The following is a 20,176-nucleotide window of genomic DNA, read 5'->3' as shown; positions in this document are numbered from 1 at the left end:
GGTGAGAATGCAAATGAACTCTATAAAGAGATAAGTATTCATGTCTGAAATCTCAATGTATGGGACAATAAGAGAAACCTCATCCAAGACTCCCCAAGTCAAAACAACATGGAAAAGAGTTAATTTACTACCTTGCAATTATTATTATTATTTTTTTTAAAGATTTTATTTTTTTCATTTTTCTCCCCAAAGCCCCCCAGTACATAGTTGTATATTCTTCATCGTGGGTCCTTCTAGTTGTAGCATATGGGACGCTGCCTCAGCGTGGTTTGATGAGCAGTGCCATGTCCGCGCCCAGGATTCGAACCAACGAAACACTGGGCCGCCTGCAGCGGAGCGCGCGAACTTAACCTCTCGGCCACGGGGCCAGCCCCTGCAATTATTTTTTTTAATTAAAAAAAAAAACTCAGAGATGCTTAGCTATCTAGCTACTCCTGAAGGTGAGAAATCATCAAACTAATTTTTAGAGTAAAGACATTTTACACTTCTCTCCAGAACTCAAAACTCTCCTGGGTTGGAGTGGGAGGATATCTCTGAAAAATAGCTCCCCTCAGCAAGAGGCTAAGAGAGAAACTGTGCAAACACTCTATGAGAACATCTTGACTTGTTAAGAGTAAAACTGGACACTCTGGAAAGATAAATTGTAGAAGATCTATACAATGAAATACCATATAGCAATGAAAATGAACAAATCACAATCTCCAGTAACAACAGAGATGTACTACCCAAACACAAGCTTCAGCAAAAGAAGCAAGGCAAAAAAAATAGTGCTGTTCATATAAAGTCCAAAAACAGGCAAGATTAAATTATACTTTTGAGGATACATACATAGGTAGTAAAAACTGTATCTTAAAAAAAAATTTATTATTACAAAACTTAGAATAGCAGTTATCTTGGGGAGGAGAGTGGTCAGGGATGGCACTGTGATCAGGAAGGGATAAACAGAGCAGGGGAGGGGCCTTTGGTGTCCTGCCAACTCTTGATTTCTTGGCCTGGATGATTGTTACAGGTGTTTGCTTTATAATTACTGATTAAGTTACATGTATTTTAATATATATTTATGTAAATCCTATATTTCACTACAAAATAAATAAATGACTAATTTTTTTAATAGAGTCTAAACTTTGAGCTACGCAAGCAGACGAACCATTGGGTGTAATTCTTGTTTAACGTATAAAAAACATTCTATCACTGGCTCTGCTCTCACCTGCCCTTCTCTCTTCATTAAAAATACAGATAAGAGGGGCTGACCCCGTGGCTGAGTGGTTAAGTTCATGCGCTCTGCTTCAGCAGCCCAGGGTTTCCCCAGTTTGGATCCTGGGTGCGGACATAGCACCGCTTATCAGGCCACGCTGAGGCGGCGTCCCACATGCCGCAACTAGAAGGACCGACAACTAAAATACATAACTATGTTCTGAGGGGATTTGGGGAGAAAAAGCAGAAAAAAAAAAAAGAAGATTGGCAACAGTTGTTAGCTCAGGTGCCAATCTTTTAAAAAAAATATATAGCTAAGAATCAGTGCCTATCATATAGCAGAGTCCACTTAACAACACCTCCAAAGAGGAGCTTCCATCATATGCACAAAAATGAAGTACTTAAAGCAAAAGCTGGACATCCATCCAAGTGCCTACCAGTCACCACCCATGCTATGGAAAAAATGATCCTCAATAGGCAGAGTAAAATCTCCTCAATCACGGGAACTTCTCCAAAACATTTTCTCATTAGAGTCTCAGAACTCAGCCAACTGCAGTGTCCCAAGCACCTCCTTTCCAGTTCTCTTGCCATTATTCTTCCTACTTGTTTCAGGAACCACTATCTGACCAAAACTGTCATTTCTGTGGAAGAGTCGGGACTTTTACACAGTTTCTTAGATTTCACTTACAGCATGGGCTACTATTTCACAACCCTGGGATTATAACATTCTGCGTCAGAAGTGGCATTATGCAGGCCAGGATGTCCTGGGTTTCCTCTTTCTTATTTTTATTCTGTCATTGCTGAGCTAACCAGGGTGGTGGAAGGGGTGGTAACCATGTCAGAGACAGAGGGGAAGGAAAGTGGTCAGCCAGTATATGCATGTGCCTAAAATATAACGGGGACTTTGGAATGAGGGCAGAAGAGCTTGAAGCAGTAATTGTTTGGCCCTCACCTGGAATAAAGGAGAGAATATAAGAGAATGGTGGTCAAAATGTGTTCAAATACATCACTGAAAGCTTACAGTTATCTCAAGGATTTCAAATAGTTGAGATTCATAAGGCAAGGGGTGAGAAATTGAGCTCTAGCTCATCTGAATACTGGATCTAAGTTTTCCCAACTGCAAAAGAAGTGCACAAATAATTATTTCCTTCTTCTCTCCAAAAAAGTGAGCAAAAATATAGACTGTATTTTTCACTCTTTAGAAAATATATATCTCTTCAACCTATCAATAAGGTTTAACTCAACTTTAACTAAAACTGGATTTTCTCCAAAAAATTTTCTACTTTTTCTTTGTAGCAATGCTGTACATTTCAAAAAGAAAATTATTTTTACAAAGACAGATGAGACTCATAAAGTTATAATTCCAAATCCCAATTATATTCATGTCATTTAAAACAATTATACTTTTGTACTTTTCTAATAACATATACTTTATTGTATATTATACACGCAGTCATCTTCTTTAAAAAGTTATTTGTGGGGCCGGCCTGGTGGCACAGCGGTTAAGCACGCACATTCTGCTCTGGTGGCCCAGGGTTTGCCGGTTCGAACCCCGGGTATGGACATGGCACCTCTTGGCAAGCCATGCTGTGGCAGGCGTCCTACATAGAAAGTAGAGGAAGATGGGCACTGCTGTTAGCTCAGGGCCAGTCTTCCTCAGCGAAAAGAGGAGGATTCGCAACAGTTGTTAGCTCAGGGCTAATCTTCCTCAAAAAAATTTTTTGTTTAATTTAAAAAGTTATTTGGTATCAATATTTTAAAAAAATAGAGAATTCTCTCCAGGACATAAATAACATGGTTAGTCTATCATACTAAAGCCATCATTTTATATTTTCTCTTGAATAGGATCAGCATCACTGGTTTACTAATTATCATTAGGATGAAATGGTGATATTCCCTCCCAGAACCTGATCTACCACCTTTATAAAGGAAAAATAAAAATTTACATAAAACTATCATATTGTGCGTTATGAAAATATTTCCTAATCAATCCCAGTAAAGTGATTATAGTCTGAAGAATAACCCAACATAGGGGTATTAAAATGTAAATATGGAGTTTTAAGAAGAAAATGACAGTAAGACTATCTTCCCAAGGTTAAGATAGTACTTGTCTTTACCCTTCTAGTAAGTAAATAACTCCCTATCAAGGGGACATGAGGGCAAGGTTATAGTTCCCCGACCTCTGCTCCATAAGAAGAAAGGGCCAGCAGGTGAGGCTACCAGGTTGGTTGACAATGTAGGCACAGCATAACAAAGTTACCAAAAGCTACACAAATTCTAGGTAAGCTTTGCACTTGTAAACACCTACTGGGGAAAAAATCTGGAGAGAGCAAACATGAAGAAACAGAAAGGACAGAGATGAATAAAAGGGAGTCTAGAAAATACTAATATAGATTGGCTCTCAGATCCCAGAACCTGATTCAGATCAGCATCTATGTCATGAAAAAGGTTGATCCATAGTGTCAATTATATAGACTGTTGGCAGCAGATGGGGAGGCATACACAATGGGCCAAGTTAACAGCTTTGAACAGAAACTGGACCTATAGACCCAGACCAAAAACAACCTCACTCCTTTTTTTTTTTTAAGATTTTATTTTTCCTTTTTCTCCCCAAAGCCCTCTGGTACATAGTTGTATATTTTTAGTTGTGGGTCCTTCTAGTTGTGGCATGTGGGATGCTGCCCCAGCATGGCTTGATAAGTGGTGCCATGTCTGCACCCAGGATCCAAGCCAGCAAAACCCTAGGCCGCCAAAGCAGAGAGTGTGAACTTAACCACTCAGCCACAGGGCCAGCCCCAACCTCACTCTTTCAGTGATGAAAACACGCTAACTGGAAAAAGCCTGGCCTTTGTCTGCAGAGTTATGTATAAATTGTGCCTCTCTGACTTAACTGTAAGGTATCTGAGGGTAGAAATTAATGATGATGATGATAATTAAACAGGATTAAGATGAAACGGGTTGGACTGGCAAGAAGTACTAGGGCCTAGAAGAAGAGATTGTAGATTTGAAAGGAAGAGCAACAACTGGGAGGCCTTGGGATAAACTATTTAGAGCTCTGAATCTGTATTAAGCTTCCCAAGAAATAGGAAGCCATATTTGTAATTACTTCAACTGGTGACAGTTTATATGCCCAAATTCCCACATTGTGCTATGAAACTAATAGAATAATTAAGGAGAACAAGGACAAAGCACCAAATTTGAGATTAAGGAATCAGAAAATGCTTCTTAGGAGAAGTAGCCCTAAACTAAGATCTTAAGGATTAATAGATGGAGCTGGTAAGGGCAGGAGGAGGAAGTTCCCAGGCAGAGGGAACTACTTTTGCAAAGACCTAGTAGAAATAAAGACAGCACAGCAAGTTCTAAAAATAAAATACTTCTGCACGGCTGGAGCACACAGTGTAAGAGAAGGCAGAGGAAATGAGGAAGATGAGAGAAATAAACAGGAGTCATTTCATAAAGAGCCTTGAAGGTATGTTAACGAGTTTAAACTTTACTTAAGAACAACGATGGGTTTTACACATAGGAGTTATGTGACCAGGTTTAATATCTTAGAAAAGTCATTACAGCTAAAATATGTTAAAAGTATTGGACGGGGGAAAGCTGGAGATGGAAAAAACAGTTAAGATGCCACTGTAGATGGTAGGGGCCATGGTTTAAAAGTGAGCTTAAAGCTGTTTAAAGGTGGAGAAAAAACTCCAGAAAGAAATACCATTTAATAGAGAAAATAGGGCAGAAGTAACATTCAGAGATAAGAATTTTCCAGAATTGATGAAAGACACTAATCCTCAGATCCAGGAAATCCAACTTAATCCAATTAAAATTAAGAAAAAAAACAAAAAGACTAAATCCACACCTAAATATATCCCAGAGAAACTACAAAGCATGAGAATATTAAAAGTAGCGAGAGAGAAAAGACAAAGGAACAATTAGACTGACAGATGACTTCTCAACAGTAACAGTGGAAGCCAGAAGTCAGTGGAACACTATCTTTGAAAGAGCTGAGAAATTCCTATATAAAAGCAAAATGAAACATAGCCTCTAAACTATGTGTACAGTAATAATGAGCACCTATGGTACTCAAATAGTAGTCTCTAAATACCACTGCCCACTAAACTAAAAGATGAAGAAGAAATCAATAAATATCCTCATAGAGATTTGACACATCTCTCTCAATAACTAAGCAGAAAAGGCAATCAGTAAGAAACAACGACAATCTGAACAGTAAAATTAACAATGCATGTGTGTGTGAATGCACGTGTGGGTATGTGCATATGCATACATTTCAGGCTGAAGTGACAAAACTATAAAGGTATGCCAGTGGAAAAGTATAGGATTGCTTCAGGGAAGAGGGGAGAGTGTGTAGTAGGTGATAATATTAAAAATACAGATTAAAGCAGTATTGGAGAGCATACTAAATAATGCAGAGGTAGGGATCATGCAATAATTGAATGTTGAGGCAATCAGGAGTCTACACTGGTAGGAGAAATGGAAAACATGAAATTGAATATGAAGTAGATTTATATTTCTAAAGTAGACAGATAAATTGTCAAATGATGAAAAAACACTATATACAGCATAATTCCTCTTTATTAAAAAAAAAAGTGGGGGCCAGCCCCATGGCCAAGTGGTTAAGTTCGCGTGCTCTGCTTCAGCAGCCTGGGGTTTCACCAGTTCAGATCCTGGGTGCAGACATGGCACTGCTTATCAAGCCATGCTGGGGTGGCATCCCACACAGCACAACCAGAAGGACCTACAACTGAAATATACAACTATGTACTGGGGGATTTGGGGGAGAGAAAGAAAAAGAAAAAAAAAGAAAAAGAGTGGCAACAGCTGTTAGCTCAGGTGCCAATCTTTAAAAAAAAACACAAGTGTGTATATGAATGTGTTTATAAAATAAAGTTTGGAATGATACACACCAAACTGTAGAGGTGACATGCGAGGGTGTGCAGAGAAGATGGGAAAGTCATATTTTAATCATTTGTTTTATTTTTTGCTCAACTGTTTTTCTTTTTTTATAGGGCACTTATACTGCTTTTATAATACAAATAACATGTAAAATGAAAGGTTAAAAAAAGACAAAATAACTTCCTAGGGTAGAGGCTCAGTTTAACTGCTAGTTTTTTGTAGCTATAATTAGCATTCCAAGTGGGTACCAACAAGCCAGCTAATCTACATCTATTATCTGACAGATATCCAGATACTCTGCCAGTATTTGAGAGACTTCATGAAAGGAAACTTTTGAAAAATAAATTTCCTAATACTCATCAGAACTGAATAGTATGCTAAAATCATCATCTGTGGCAATTTTACCTTGATTTTTTTTTAATTGTAAAAGTTAAATACTAGTTATAATTTACCTAACACAGAGATTACAAGAAAAAAATAATTTCATCCCCATGTCCCATCTCACTTCTTTAGGGTAACCAGTGTTAATTTAATACATATGCTTTCATATCATTTTCAATGTTCATATACAGATCTTGTTTTTTGTTTGTTTTCATAAAAAGAGAATTATATACACATTACTTGGCACCTTCCTACCTATTCATCAAGACAATTTTTAGATATATTCACCTACAGTTGCAAAATACATTTTCTGTTATCTACATGAACACTAGAGGATACAAAATTCAATCTAGAACAACTGGGCTGACAAAAATGATAATACAGGACATAATAACAATCTGGTTACTACAGGGTAACAATTTTTTCTTTTCTTTGTTTGATTATTTGTTTTGTTTTTACAATACATCTTTCTAAGCTACAAATCTACTATCAAGTTTGTTTAAATTATCATCAGTACTCAAACAAAAATAAGCCTACGTAACCTAAGACACTACATGTTCACCCAGGCCATGCCGAGCTGGCGCCCCTGAGAAATCCCCAGGAGGCTACAGGGGGTGTCTCACCAATTCAGAAGAGGGCTGAGTCAGATTCTGAACCACTGCCTCAAATAGTACTCACAGAAATTAGATAAAGTGACCTATGAAGTCATTGTATCCACCCCCATCTCAGGAAATCTTGGTCCCAAAGAAATAATAACCAGTTTTTTGTCCAGTCTAACATTTACTACATACAGGATAGACATTTCACCAAAGCCCAAGAAGAATATCTCATCAAAGTTTTTACTGTATAAAGAAACTGTAAGAATAAACACCAATTTTCAAAAGACATACTAAGTTATTCTTACCCATCATCTTTTTCCCTAGGCAAAAAAAAATCTGTTTTCCTCACTGGAGCACCATCCTTCAGATAGTTAAAGCTTACTACTTATATTCAGTCCTTGTCTATAACCTAATCTATGTTAAAGGAATTACAATGTGTAAAAGACATATCAAGATTCCTTAACCACTATCCCACTCTCAGGCCCATCCACCACAATATGTGGTGTTTAAATATATGTTGTGTTTTCATTTTTGTTTTTTTAAGAACAGACATATTCATTCAAATGCAATGGAGAAAACACATTCAGGTTAACAGCATCCTATCTTCTTCAAACTTCCCTAAAGTTCCAAGAGACTTGGAGTGTGTGTGTGTGTGTGTCTTATACATTGCCATTATTATGACTGCTTCAAAGCTCTGACACAATTAGAAAAAATGAAAACAATGTGACATGACCTTGGCAGGCATACAATTTCATTTTATATGATACAGTGAGATAATTACTTTTTTCCTAAAAGTTGACTACTAGCATCAATATTAACTCAAAACTTACTTCCAATTCTTTAATTTTTTCTTCTGCTATTTTCTGTTTCTCTAATAGCTGATTGTGAATTACCTCCTTGGATTGAAGAATAAACCTACAAAACACAAAAAAGTTGAAGATTAAGCCAGATGACCACTATATTCATCAAAATCAACAGCTATATCCCACAAATATTAAACTAAGAAAACTAAAAGGATGTTCTCCCAATTCAGGACAAATAAAATGCATTAATATATTAATGTGACAAACTCAGGAAACCACCACAGGTTTAAGCTTTCATGGCTGAGAAGAAATAAAAGCTTAAAAGTAAATTCTGCCTTCTTGTCTAAGAAGGGAATCAGGCTTCAAGTAGATTTACGATAAAAGAAAAAAAAAAGCATAAAGGGACAAAAATCTATTACAGGCTAAGAGATAAGTTAACAAACAATAAAATCCTCCATAATTTTTATTTTTTCAGTTATCTATATTAACTTTTATCTAGATTTTTTAAAACAATATTTGTAAATTAAAGCTCCCCCTCCAATCTTTTTTTTTTATTTTTATTTTTTGTAACAGCAGTAACTCATGACCTTTTAAAGTCACAATCAAGTACTGTGTTAGGATCAATGCATTAGTGTTTATACGAGTTCCTCACACAAAAAGCACTGTATAAGACCTAGTATCCTTTATTATTATTTCCAGAGTGTATAATACCTCTGAAAAGCTCAAAATGCACAAGTGGAAAATTTCAACTTTTTCCATTTTACAGTCAGGCACATCATTTACAGCTGATGAGGATGGAAATACGGGAAAGCTTTAAAAATTAACACTGAATCTCTTCTGTGACTTTATGTTCATAATTCTTGCTGTGGGGAAAGGAAGAAGAAACCATTTTATAAACTCAAGTAAATGAACTGAAATATTTCCCTTCCACTGGAAGTAAAGGAAAACTTTAATTACTCCAATCTCTTTCAGGATTGTCCAACTAGGGTATAACAGATTTCAGTTAAAGATTACAGTTAACTAAGCAGACTGTTTCTTCTCTTTGTACACAACTTGGAGTTTAAAAGAACTAAACATCTCTTAACGAAAAGCCAAACAAGAAAACACATCAAGATAGCAATATGCAGTTTCCTCCACCAACCTCATAAAAACACTGCATCTAGGTGAGTTCTTACTAAGAGGGTCTGTTTGTTTTTTTTTTTTTTTAAAGATTTTATTTTTTCATTTTTCTCCCCAAAGCCCCCCGGTACATGGTTGTGTATTCTTCGTTGTGAGTTCTTCTAGTTGTGGCATGTGGGATGCTGCCTCAGCGTGGTCTGATGAGCAGTGCCATGTCGGCGCCCAGGATTTGAACTAACGAAACACTGGGCCGCCTGCAGCGGAGCGCGCGAACGTAACCACTTGGCCACGGGGCCAGCCCCTACGAGGGTCTGTTTTTATAGATCTAAGACAAGTAAAAACAGACCAAAAACAGCAACTCTAGCTTTGCCCAGACTCCAGGGAGGAAACTGCTTTTTCCTGCCTCTTCTTCGTGAATATACCTTGGCACACATATTAATATACTTTGGTGAACTTCTCTTTCACTCCACTAATTATTAAGCTTATCTCCTGAGATGGACAGTCCAGATAATTTAACTGATGATCCTAGTCTTCAGTGATAACGTGATCCTTTGTAAAAGTCTTACTCATATATTTACTGCAAAGGTAGCCCATATTCATGCAAAACAAGGATTACTGTATAACCTGCATCCAAAATATTCTTATTGTTAGTCCAAGAGACAGGTGCTATTTTTGATAAGACTATGGTTTATATAACATTTTTCTCAGAACTAATTATTTAGCAGAGTATTTGAGGAGAAGGGCTGTTCTGAACTGTACTGTCTCAGTGACACCATGTAAAAAGTGTTATAAATCTAGGCCCAAGAGTCATCAAATTGCATCATTACACGCACAATTTTACTAAGAAAGTCTTTTAGCCCGGGAAATAATTTTCAGAGTAAAATACACATTTTTAAATAGCACTGATTGTGGCCAGTGAGTAGTATTCTCAAATAATAGGTCATCAGACATTATCTTTATTAGTGTCTAGGAAATTTTCAAAGCTAAGATTAGAGGTCAAGTCATTACTTATGTGGCCTTTAAAAATAAAGTATCTGAACAGATACTAAATCCCTTGAGCAGAAAATAAAATTACTAGAAAGCAAGAACACTCAACAACAAAAACATGTTTTTCCATGGCCACACACTCCTGAGGTAGCTATATTAGACTGTGCCAACTTCAAAGGCCAGAGAAATGTCACCAAAGCTAGCCAACTTACTATAAGCCAAAGGACATCTCAGCCACAAAAGTTTTAAACAAGGATGAATACTGAGTAAACTCAAAGGTCTACCTCAAAGAGCAGTTATATAGTCGAAACTCAAAAATACTTATGGAAAATTTGGTTTAGTCCTCAATACTAAAAATGCCAAAGATACATTGCATGAAGATTGGAAAGAGCCCCAAGAAGTATTTGGCTCCCTGGGAAAAGTCTTTAGAAAACAACTTACCTATTGTTTAAAAAGCACTAATTATTAGATGCTATTTTGAAGATAAAGGACCTATCGTAAGAATGTAATCATGAGTCGTATGTCATAAATATACACTAAGCACACAGTTTCTCAAAGCAGAGAATCTCACAGAGATCCTGCCTGAGAGTTTATGAAAGCCAAATGGTAGATAAAGGATTCTGGAGTTCAGAATGTGCTACAAAGGAAAAATAAACCATGAAGAGGGAAATTATTTTCATATGACAAATGATATGCAGAGAATGTGCTTACAATACTCAGGATTATATAATCTAGACTGGAGTCACTGTTTTGTAAGAGGCCTCTACATTGGAAATCAATGCCATGTGGCCCTGCACTGTCAAATCTCAAGGACTTACAGCCTGCTGTTCCATTTCCTCATTTATTTGTAATTATGCCATCTGAAAAACATAATGTTATGATGGCTTTTGCTTTTATTTGAGAAACATCAGAAGCTATGTTCTAAATTGTCCTGCAGGTTGGTACATGACTTTCACTTTCTTACGACTTAGCATGAATCAAAAGTATTGTTCACCTGCCCAAAACACAATCCAGGATCAGTGGCAATGTTGTCTTTTGGGTACACTTGCAAAGTGTGGTCACCTGGGCATATACTATTCAGAAACAACATACTTACGATAATGCATTTTGTTTGGGTGGGAAATCTTTAGAGGATGTCTGAAAACATATTCTAATGGCATTTAGGGCACCCACAAAATAAGTGGCACAGAAAAGGCTGAATAAAAATGAGCCTATCTTTCTTCTTTGCTTCATTCCACTGGTGATGAAAACTACTTGCATGTGTGCACAAAGATCCATGTGCAACAAAGTTTTTCTTTTTAAAAAAAAATTTTTTTGAAGACTTTATTTTTCCTTTTTCTCCCCAAAGCTGCCCGGTACATAGTTGTATATTTTTCGTTGTGGGTCCTTCTGGTTGTGCTATGTGGGTCGCTGCCTCACCATGGCCTGATGAGTGGTGCCATGTCCGCACCCAGGATCCAAACCAGGGAAACCCCGGGCTGCCTAAGTGGAGCACGCAAACTTAGCCACTCGGCCATGGGGCCGGCCCCACAAAAAAGTTTTTACTTTCTAATTTTTTTACCAAAAAAAGAAATAACCTAAATCCCTCAGTAAAGAAGCAATTCAAAAATTATGTATATCTATATTGTAGAATGCTGAGTGAGTAGACAATTCTGTTATTGGTATAATGCTGAGTAGATATCCTGAACACTCTTCTTGATTAAGAACAAAGCAAAATAAAAATTGTTTTCAGGGGCCGGCCCTATGGCCAAGTGGTTAAGTTCATGTGCTCTGCTTCAGCAGCCCAGGGTTTTGCCGGTTTGGATCCTAGGCGTGGACATGGCACCGCTCATCAGGCCATGCTGAGGTGGTGTTCCACATAGCACAACCAGAAGTACCTACAACTAGAATATACAACTATGTACTGGGGGGGCTTTGGGGAGAAGAATAAAAAAAAGAAGAAGAAGAAGAAGATTGGCAACAGTTGTTAGCTCAGGTGCCAATCTTTAAAAAAAAAAATTTTTTTAAACATTCTCCTGAGCAAACACAAACAAAAGATTCCACCGAGGCCCAACATGAAGTGAAATCAGGAATTCTGGACGGTAAGAAAGCAATAAACTGGCTTTCACCTTGTTTCTGCTGAATCCTACACACCTCAAACATCCACACTGGCACAGAAACAGGAGATAAAACCTAGGGGCCATCCAAGGTGAGGACACTATTAGGAGAATCCTCAATTAAACTCAGATTCCCAAAGGGCTCCACCTTCAGTCTAAGAGTGAAAAAGAAATAAGTTTGCCTCTCAGTAGGGTAAAACAGAAGAAACTCTGTCTATCTATACCTTGGTATTGAGTAAAATGAAAAACCAAAAACGTCCTCTAAGAATGTGTAACCATAAGCTGGCCTTCTCATGGGTTGTGGCCAAATTCAACCTATTGCATGGTCCAGAAAATCTCAAGTACAGAATTTAATTTACAGTTCCTAATTAGGTGGGTGACAAAATTCAAGTAAACTGAAGATGGGTTAATAAACATTAATTAAACTAAAACACAAAAAGAAAAAAAATTCTACAAAACAATAAAATAAACAAAACAAAAAAATAAGATGCAGCACACAAGACCTAAGAGACAATACTGAGCAGTCTAACATACGTGTAATTAGAGATCAAGGAGGAGAAAGAGAATGGAGAAGAAAACATCTGATGAAAATGGACAAGAATTTTCTAAAACAAATGAAAAGAACACCAAATCAGAGTTCTAAGACATTCAGAGAAACACAAGCAAAATAAATACAAACAAAACAAAACTAGGCATAGCATAATCAAACTGCTGAAAAACAAAGATAAAGAGAAAATCTTGAAGGCAGACAGAGACATGACACATTACCTTCAGAGAAATAAAGATAAGAGGTACAGCAAATTTCTTGTCACAAACTATGCAAAGGCAGAAAACAATGGAAGGACATTTTCAAAGCACTGAAAGAAAAAGGCTATTAACCCAGCATTACATACGCAGTAAAAATATCTTTCAAAAATGAAGGGGAAACTCAAACAAACAAAAGCTAAGAGAGTTTATTCTGACAAACGTACACCATAAGAAAGGTTAAAGGTAGTTCTTCCAGCAGAAGGAGTATGATAACATGTCAACTTACAAAGAAATGAAAAGCACTAGAAATAGAATAAATTAAGATGAACAGGGGCTGGTTCGGTGGTGCAGCGGTTAAGTGCGTACATCCTGCTTCGGTGGCCTGGGGTTCGCCGGTTTGAATCCCAGGTGTGGACATGGCACCGCTTGGCAAGCCATGCTGTGGTAGGCGTCTCACATATAAAGGAGAGGAAGATGGGCATGGATGTTAGCTCAGGGCCAGGCTTCCTCAGCAAAAAGAGGAGAATTGGCAAATGTTAGCTCAGGGCTAGTCTTCCTCAAAAAAAAAAAAAAAAATTTTTTTAATTAAGTCAACTTTGAAAAAAAAGATGAACAGCCAGCCCAGTGGCATAGTGGTTAAGATGAACATAACAGACATACTTTTCTTACATTTAATCATTTTAAAAGACAGTTGACTGTCTAAAGCAGGGGTTGGCAAACTATGGCTTACAGGACAATCCAGGCACACTAATTTGTTTACATAATGTCTATGGCTGCTTTCTCGCAACAATAGCAGAGTTAAGATAGAAAGTTGTGACAGACATCATACAGTCATCATATTACTATCTGGTCCCTTACAAGACAAGCTTGCCAACTCTTGATCTTAAGCAAAATACTAACAATATATTGTGGGCTTCAAAACACGTAAAATGTATTAAAAAAAAAAAAAAAGGAATGGCAAGAGGGATTTGACATAGAATATTATAGGATAAAGTGGTATAATATTATTCATAAGTAGATTGCAATAAATTAAAGACATATATTATAAAAAATAGGGCAGTCACTAAAATTTTTTTACTAAGCCTAATAAGCCAAAAGTGAAGGAAAAATAGAATCATTAAAAACACCCAATTAATCTAAAAGAAAACAGAAAAGATGGAAAAAGGAATAAAAAACAAATGAGACAAATAGAAAACAAGTAGCAAGGTGGTAGATTTAAATCCAGTCATGGCAATAATTATTCGAACTGTAAATGATCTAAGCACCCCAACTAAAAGGCAAAGATTGTCAGATTGGATTAAAAAGCATGACCCAGCTATATGCAATCACCAAGAAATCCATTTTAAGTAAAAAGACATAGATAGTTTCAAAGTAAAAGCATGATCACACCCATTAGGATGACAGTAATAAAAAAAGACAGCTAATAACAAGTGTTGGAGAGAATATGGAGAAATTGGAACCCTCATACATTGCTGGTGGATACGTAAAATGTTTCAGCTGCCATAGAAAACATTCTGGCAGTTCCTCAAAAGGTTAAACAAGAGTTACCATATGACCCAAGAATTCTGCTCCTAGGAATATAGCCAAGACAAACAAACACATATATATATCTGCACAAAAACTTGTACATAAATGTTCAAAGCAGAGTATTCCTGATAGCCAAAAAGTGGAAACAATTCAAATGTCCATCAAATGTCCCTCAACTGATGAATGGATAAATAAAATGTGGTATATCCATACAATAAAATATTATTTGGCAACAAAAAGGAATGAAGTACTGATACATGCTACAACATGGATTAATCTTTAAAACTTAATGCTGAGAAGGCAGACACAATCATGTACCATATGACTGTATGATTCCATCTACAAGAAATATCCAGAACAGGCAAATCTATACAGACAGAATGATTAGTGGTTGCCTGGGGCTGGGAAAAGGGGGGAATATGGAATAACTGCTAATGGGTTTAGGGATCTTTTTGCAGTCATAAATATGCTCTGGAATTAGATAGTGCTGATGAGTGCACAATTTCGTGAATATCCTAAAAACCACTGAACTGTTCACTTTAAAATGGTTAAAAGAGTGAATTTTATGTTATGTAGATTTTATCTTAAAAAAAATAGCCAACAGATTTAAACAGACTTCATCAAAGAAGAGATAAGGATGCCAAATAACTAATGCTCAACATCATCAGTTATTAGGAAAATGCTAATTAAACCCACAAGAAGACACCATTACACACCTATTAAAATGGCTAGAATTAACAACAACAAAAAAGGCAATACCAAGTGTTGGTGAAGATGCAAAGCAACTGGAACTCTCAGGCATAGCTGGTTAGCATGCAAAATGGCATATCCACTTTGGAAAAGCATTTGGCAATTTTTTATAAACTTAAGAACTTCAGCAACCCAGCAATCCCACTCCCAGATTTCTACCAAAGAGAAATGAAAACATATGTCTATGCAAAGAACTGTATACAAATACTTATGGCTGTTTTATTCATAATTGCCAAAAATTTGAAACAACTCAATGTCCATTCACTGATGGTGGTGCAGCAGTACAATGAAATGTTATTCAGCAACAAAAACAAACTACTTATACATCTAACAAGATGAAGAAATCTCAAAGCATTATGCTACGTCAAAGAAGACAGACAGAAAAGGTTACATACAGTACAATTCTAGTAACCTAACCCTCTAAAAAAGGCAAAACTACAAAGACCAAAAACAGATCAACAGTTGCTGGGGGTGACAGTAGAGAGAGGACTGATAACAAATGGACATGAAAGAATGTTTTGAGCAAATGTAAATATTCTATAACTTGATTGTGGTGGTAATTACATAACAGTATGTGTTTGTCAAAAAGTATACAACTGTACAACTAAAAAGGGTAAATTTTACTCTATGTAAATTATACCTGAAAAACAATCAGGAAACGACTTCACTTCCAACAAAATGGAAATAATAGATTAATCCTAAAATGACATAAACGTAAGCATATTTAAGTCTCACTGTGACTAAGGAAAAGAATAAATTCATTTTTTAAAGTTATGAAATAAAATTGGGCAAATATAGGGGCCGGCCCCGTGGCCGAGTCGTTAAGTTCACGCACTCCGCTTCGGCAGCCCAGGGTTTCACCAGTAAGGATCCTGGGTGCAGACATGGCACCACTTGTCTAGACGTGCTGAGGCAGCATCCCACATGCCACAACTAGAAGGACCCACAACTAAAAATACACAACTATGCACCAGGAAGCTTTGGGGAGAAAAAGGAAAAATAAAATCTTTAAAAAAAAAATTGGGCAAATATGAACCAAGAATGATTGATGATAAAAGAATCAAATTCTGGAAATTAAAAGTAATAAAATTAACTATAATTACAATAATTAGTTAAAGGATCCACAAGATAAAAAGACGTAAATGTGACATCAAAAACATAAGACATGGGTGGGGGAGAGCAATAATGTTGAGGTTTACAATGGTATCAAACTTATCAACTTAAAATAGAATATTATAGATATAAGTTGTTATATGTAAACCTCATGGTAACCAAAAAGAAAAAACCTACAGTAAATACACAAAATATAAACAGAAAGGAATATAAACATACTACTAAAGAAAGTCATCAAACCACAAAGGAAGAGAACAAGAGAAGAAACGAGGAACTACAAAAACGGCCAGAAAACAATTAACAAAATGGTAATAAGCACATACTTATCAATAATTACTTTAAATGTAAAATGGCTAAATTCTCCCATCAAAAGACATAGAGTGGCTGGATAAAAAAAAAAACACAACCCATGTATATGCTACCTACAAGAGACTTCCTTTAGATGTAAAGACACACACTGACAAAGTGAAAGGATGGAAAAAGATATTCTACGCAAATGGAAACAAAAAGAAAGCTGACATAGCTATACTTAAACACCAGAAAATAGACTTTCAGACAAAGATTGTAATAAGAGGCAAAACAGGGCATTACATAATGATAAAGAGATCAATCCAAAACGATGATGAAACATTTGCAAATATTTATGCACCCAACATAGGAGTGCCTAAATACATACAGCAAATATTAATAGACCTAAATGGAGACACAGACAGCAATATAATAATAGTAGGGGACTTTAATACCCAACTTACATCAGTGAATAGACCATCTAGACAGAAAATCAATATGGAAACACTAGCCTTAAATGACACATTAGACCAGATGAACTTAACAGATATTTACAGACTATTCCATCCAAAAGCAACAGAATACACATTGTTCTTAAGTGCACATGGAGCATTTTCCAAAATAGATCATATGTTAGGCCACAAAACAAGTATCAATATTTTAAGAGGATTGAAATCATATCAAGACTACTATGAACCATTATATGCCAACAAATTGGACAACCTAGAAGAAAAAGATAAATTCCTAGAAACATACAACCTACCAAGACTGAATCATGAAGAAATAGAAAATCTGAACAGACTATACTAGTAAGGAGATTGAATCAGTAATCAAAAACCTCCCAATGAACAAAAGTCCAGGACCAGATGGCTTCACTGGTGAATTCCACCAAACATTTAAAGAAGAATTAATACTAATCCTTATCAACTCTTCCAAAAGAAAACAAAAAAAAGTAGGGGACATTTCCAAATTCATTTTATAAGGCCAGCATTACCCTAATACCAAAACCAGACTAGGATGACACAAGAAAAGAAAATTACAGGCCAATATCCCTGATGAACATAGATGCAAAAATCCTCAACAAAATATTAGCAAACTGAACTCAACAATATAGCAAAAGGATCATACACCATGATCAAGTTTTTTATGATAAAAACTCTGAACAAAGTGGGTACAGAGGGAAGATACCTCAACATAATAACGGCAATGTATGAACAGCCCACAGCTAACATCATACTCAATGGTATGATGAAACCATAAAAGCTGAAACTTTTCCTATAAGATCAGGAACAAGACAAGGATGCCCACTCTTACCACTTTTATTTAACATAGCATTGGGAGTCCTAGTCAGAATAATTAGGCAAGAAAAAGAAATAAAAGGCATTCAAATAGGAAAGGAAGAAAAAACTGTCACTATTTGCAGAAGATATATTATGTACAGAAAACCCTAAAGACTCCACCAAAAAACTTAGAACTGATAAACAAATTCAGTAAAGTTGCAGGATACAAAATCAATATACAAAAATCTGCTGCATTTCTATACACTAATAACCAACTATCAGGAAGAGAAATTAAGCAAACAGCCTCAGTCACAATTGCATCAAAAAAGAGTAAAATACCTAGGAATAAACTTAACCAAAGAGGTGAAAGACCTGTACACTGAAAACTATAAGACAATGATGAAAGAAATTGGAGAAGACATAAATAAATTGGTAAAATATGCCGTGCTCATGGATTGGAAGAATATTGTTGAAATATCCATACTACTCAAAGCAATCTACAGATTCAATGCAATCCCTATCAAAATTCCAATGGCATTTTTCACAGAAATAGAACCAACAATCCTAAAATTTGTATGGAGTTATAAATGACCCCAAATAGCCAAAGTGATCCTGAGAAAGAACAAAAACCAGGGGTATCATGCTTCCTGATTTCTAAACATATTACAAAGCCATAATAATCAAAATAGTATGGTATTGACCTAAAAACAGACAGATGGATCAAAGGAACAGAATAGAGAGCCCAGAAATAGAGAGCCCAGCATGTATGATCAATTAATTTACAACAAAGGAACGAAGAATATACAATGGAGGAAGAACAGGATCTTCAATAAATGGTGCTAAGAAAACTGGACAGCCACATGCAAAAGAATGAGATTGGACCACTATCTTACACCATACACAAAGATCAACTCAAAATGGGTTAAAGACTTGAATGTAAGACCTGAACCATTAAATTAGAAAAAAACGTAAGGAAAACGCTTCTTGACATAGGTCTTAGTGATGATTCCTTGGATTTGACACCAAAAGCAAAAAAAGAAAGAGAGACTACATCAAATTAAAAAGCTTCTGCACAAGGAAAGAAACCATCAACAAAATGAAAAGACAACCTACTGAATGGGAGAAAATATTTGGAAATCATATGGGGTTAATATTTAAAATATACGAAGAACTCATACAACTTAATAGCAAAAAAACAAACAATCTCATTTAAAATGGGCAGAGGATTTGAACATTTTTCCAAAGAAGATATACAGATGGCCAACAGGTACATGAAAACATGCTCAACATCACTAATCATCAGGGAAATGTAAATCAAAACCATAATGAGATAAAACCTCACACCCATTAGAATGGCTATTATCAAAAAGACAAGAAATAGGTGTTGGCAAGGATGTGAAGAAAAGGGAACCCTTGTATACTGTTGGTAGGAATGTAAATTAGTGCAGCTACTGTGGAAACAGTATGGAAGTTCCTCAAAAAATTAAGAAGAGAACTACCATCTGATCTAGCAATTCCACTGCCGGTTATTTATTCCAAGAAAATGAAAACATTAACTTGAAAAGATATATGCACCCCCAGGTTCACTGCAGCATTATTTACAATAGCCAAGACATGGAAGCAACCTAATTGTCCATCAATGGATGAATAAGTAAAGAAAATGTGTGTGTGTGTGTGTGTGTGTGTGTGTGTACACACACATAAACACAATGGAATATTATTGTCATAAAAAAGAAGGAAACCTTGCCTTTTGTGACAACATGGATGGACCCTGAAGGCTTTACGCTAAATGAAATAAATCAGACAGAGAAAGACAAATACTGTATGATTGCACTTACATGTGGAATCTTAAAAAAAAAAAAAAATGAACTCATAGATACAGAGAACAGATTGGTGGTTGCTACAGGCGAGGGTGGGTGAATGTGATCAAAAGGTACAAACTTCCAGTTATAAAAAGAATAAGTCATGGGGATGTAATGTACATCATGGTGACTACAGTTAATAATACTGCATTGTGTATTTGAAAATTGCTAAGACAGTATATCTCAAAAGTTCTCATCACAAGAAAAACTATTTTAACTATGGTGGTGATGGATCTTAACTAGACTTACTGTGGTGATTATTTTACAACATATAGAAATATTAAATCATTATGCTGCAGCTGAAACTAATATAATGTTATATGTCAATTATATCTCAATTAAAAAATAAATAAGTACCAGCCTGGGCATTTACTAAATATATATATACATATATGTATCACCAGACACATAAACAAACAAGAAAATGTGACCCACAGCCAGAAGAAAGTTCAGTCAATAGAAACAGACTCAGAAAGGAGAAAAATAAAGCAATTAGCATATAAAAGCTTTAAAAACGTTATA

General features: G+C 36.0%; 1 protein-coding gene across 1 annotated transcript in view; it reads right to left on the bottom strand.

Moving 5' to 3' along the window:
• PFDN1 (prefoldin subunit 1) overlaps positions 1–20,176 on the bottom strand; it is a 59,550-nt gene that overhangs the window by 24,487 nt on the left and 14,887 nt on the right. The window contains exon 3 of the mRNA XM_008515559.2: positions 7,913–7,997. Coding sequence (XP_008513781.1) covers positions 7,913–7,997 — 85 coding nt within the window. The remainder of the gene's footprint in view (positions 1–7,912; positions 7,998–20,176) is intronic.

Source organism: Equus przewalskii, chromosome 13, assembly GCF_037783145.1.
Source record: "Equus przewalskii isolate Varuska chromosome 13, EquPr2, whole genome shotgun sequence".
Taxonomy (NCBI): Eukaryota; Metazoa; Chordata; class Mammalia; order Perissodactyla; family Equidae; genus Equus; species Equus przewalskii.
The sequence above is the reverse complement of the archived record's forward strand: the minus strand, read 5'-3'. Positions and strand labels throughout refer to the sequence as shown.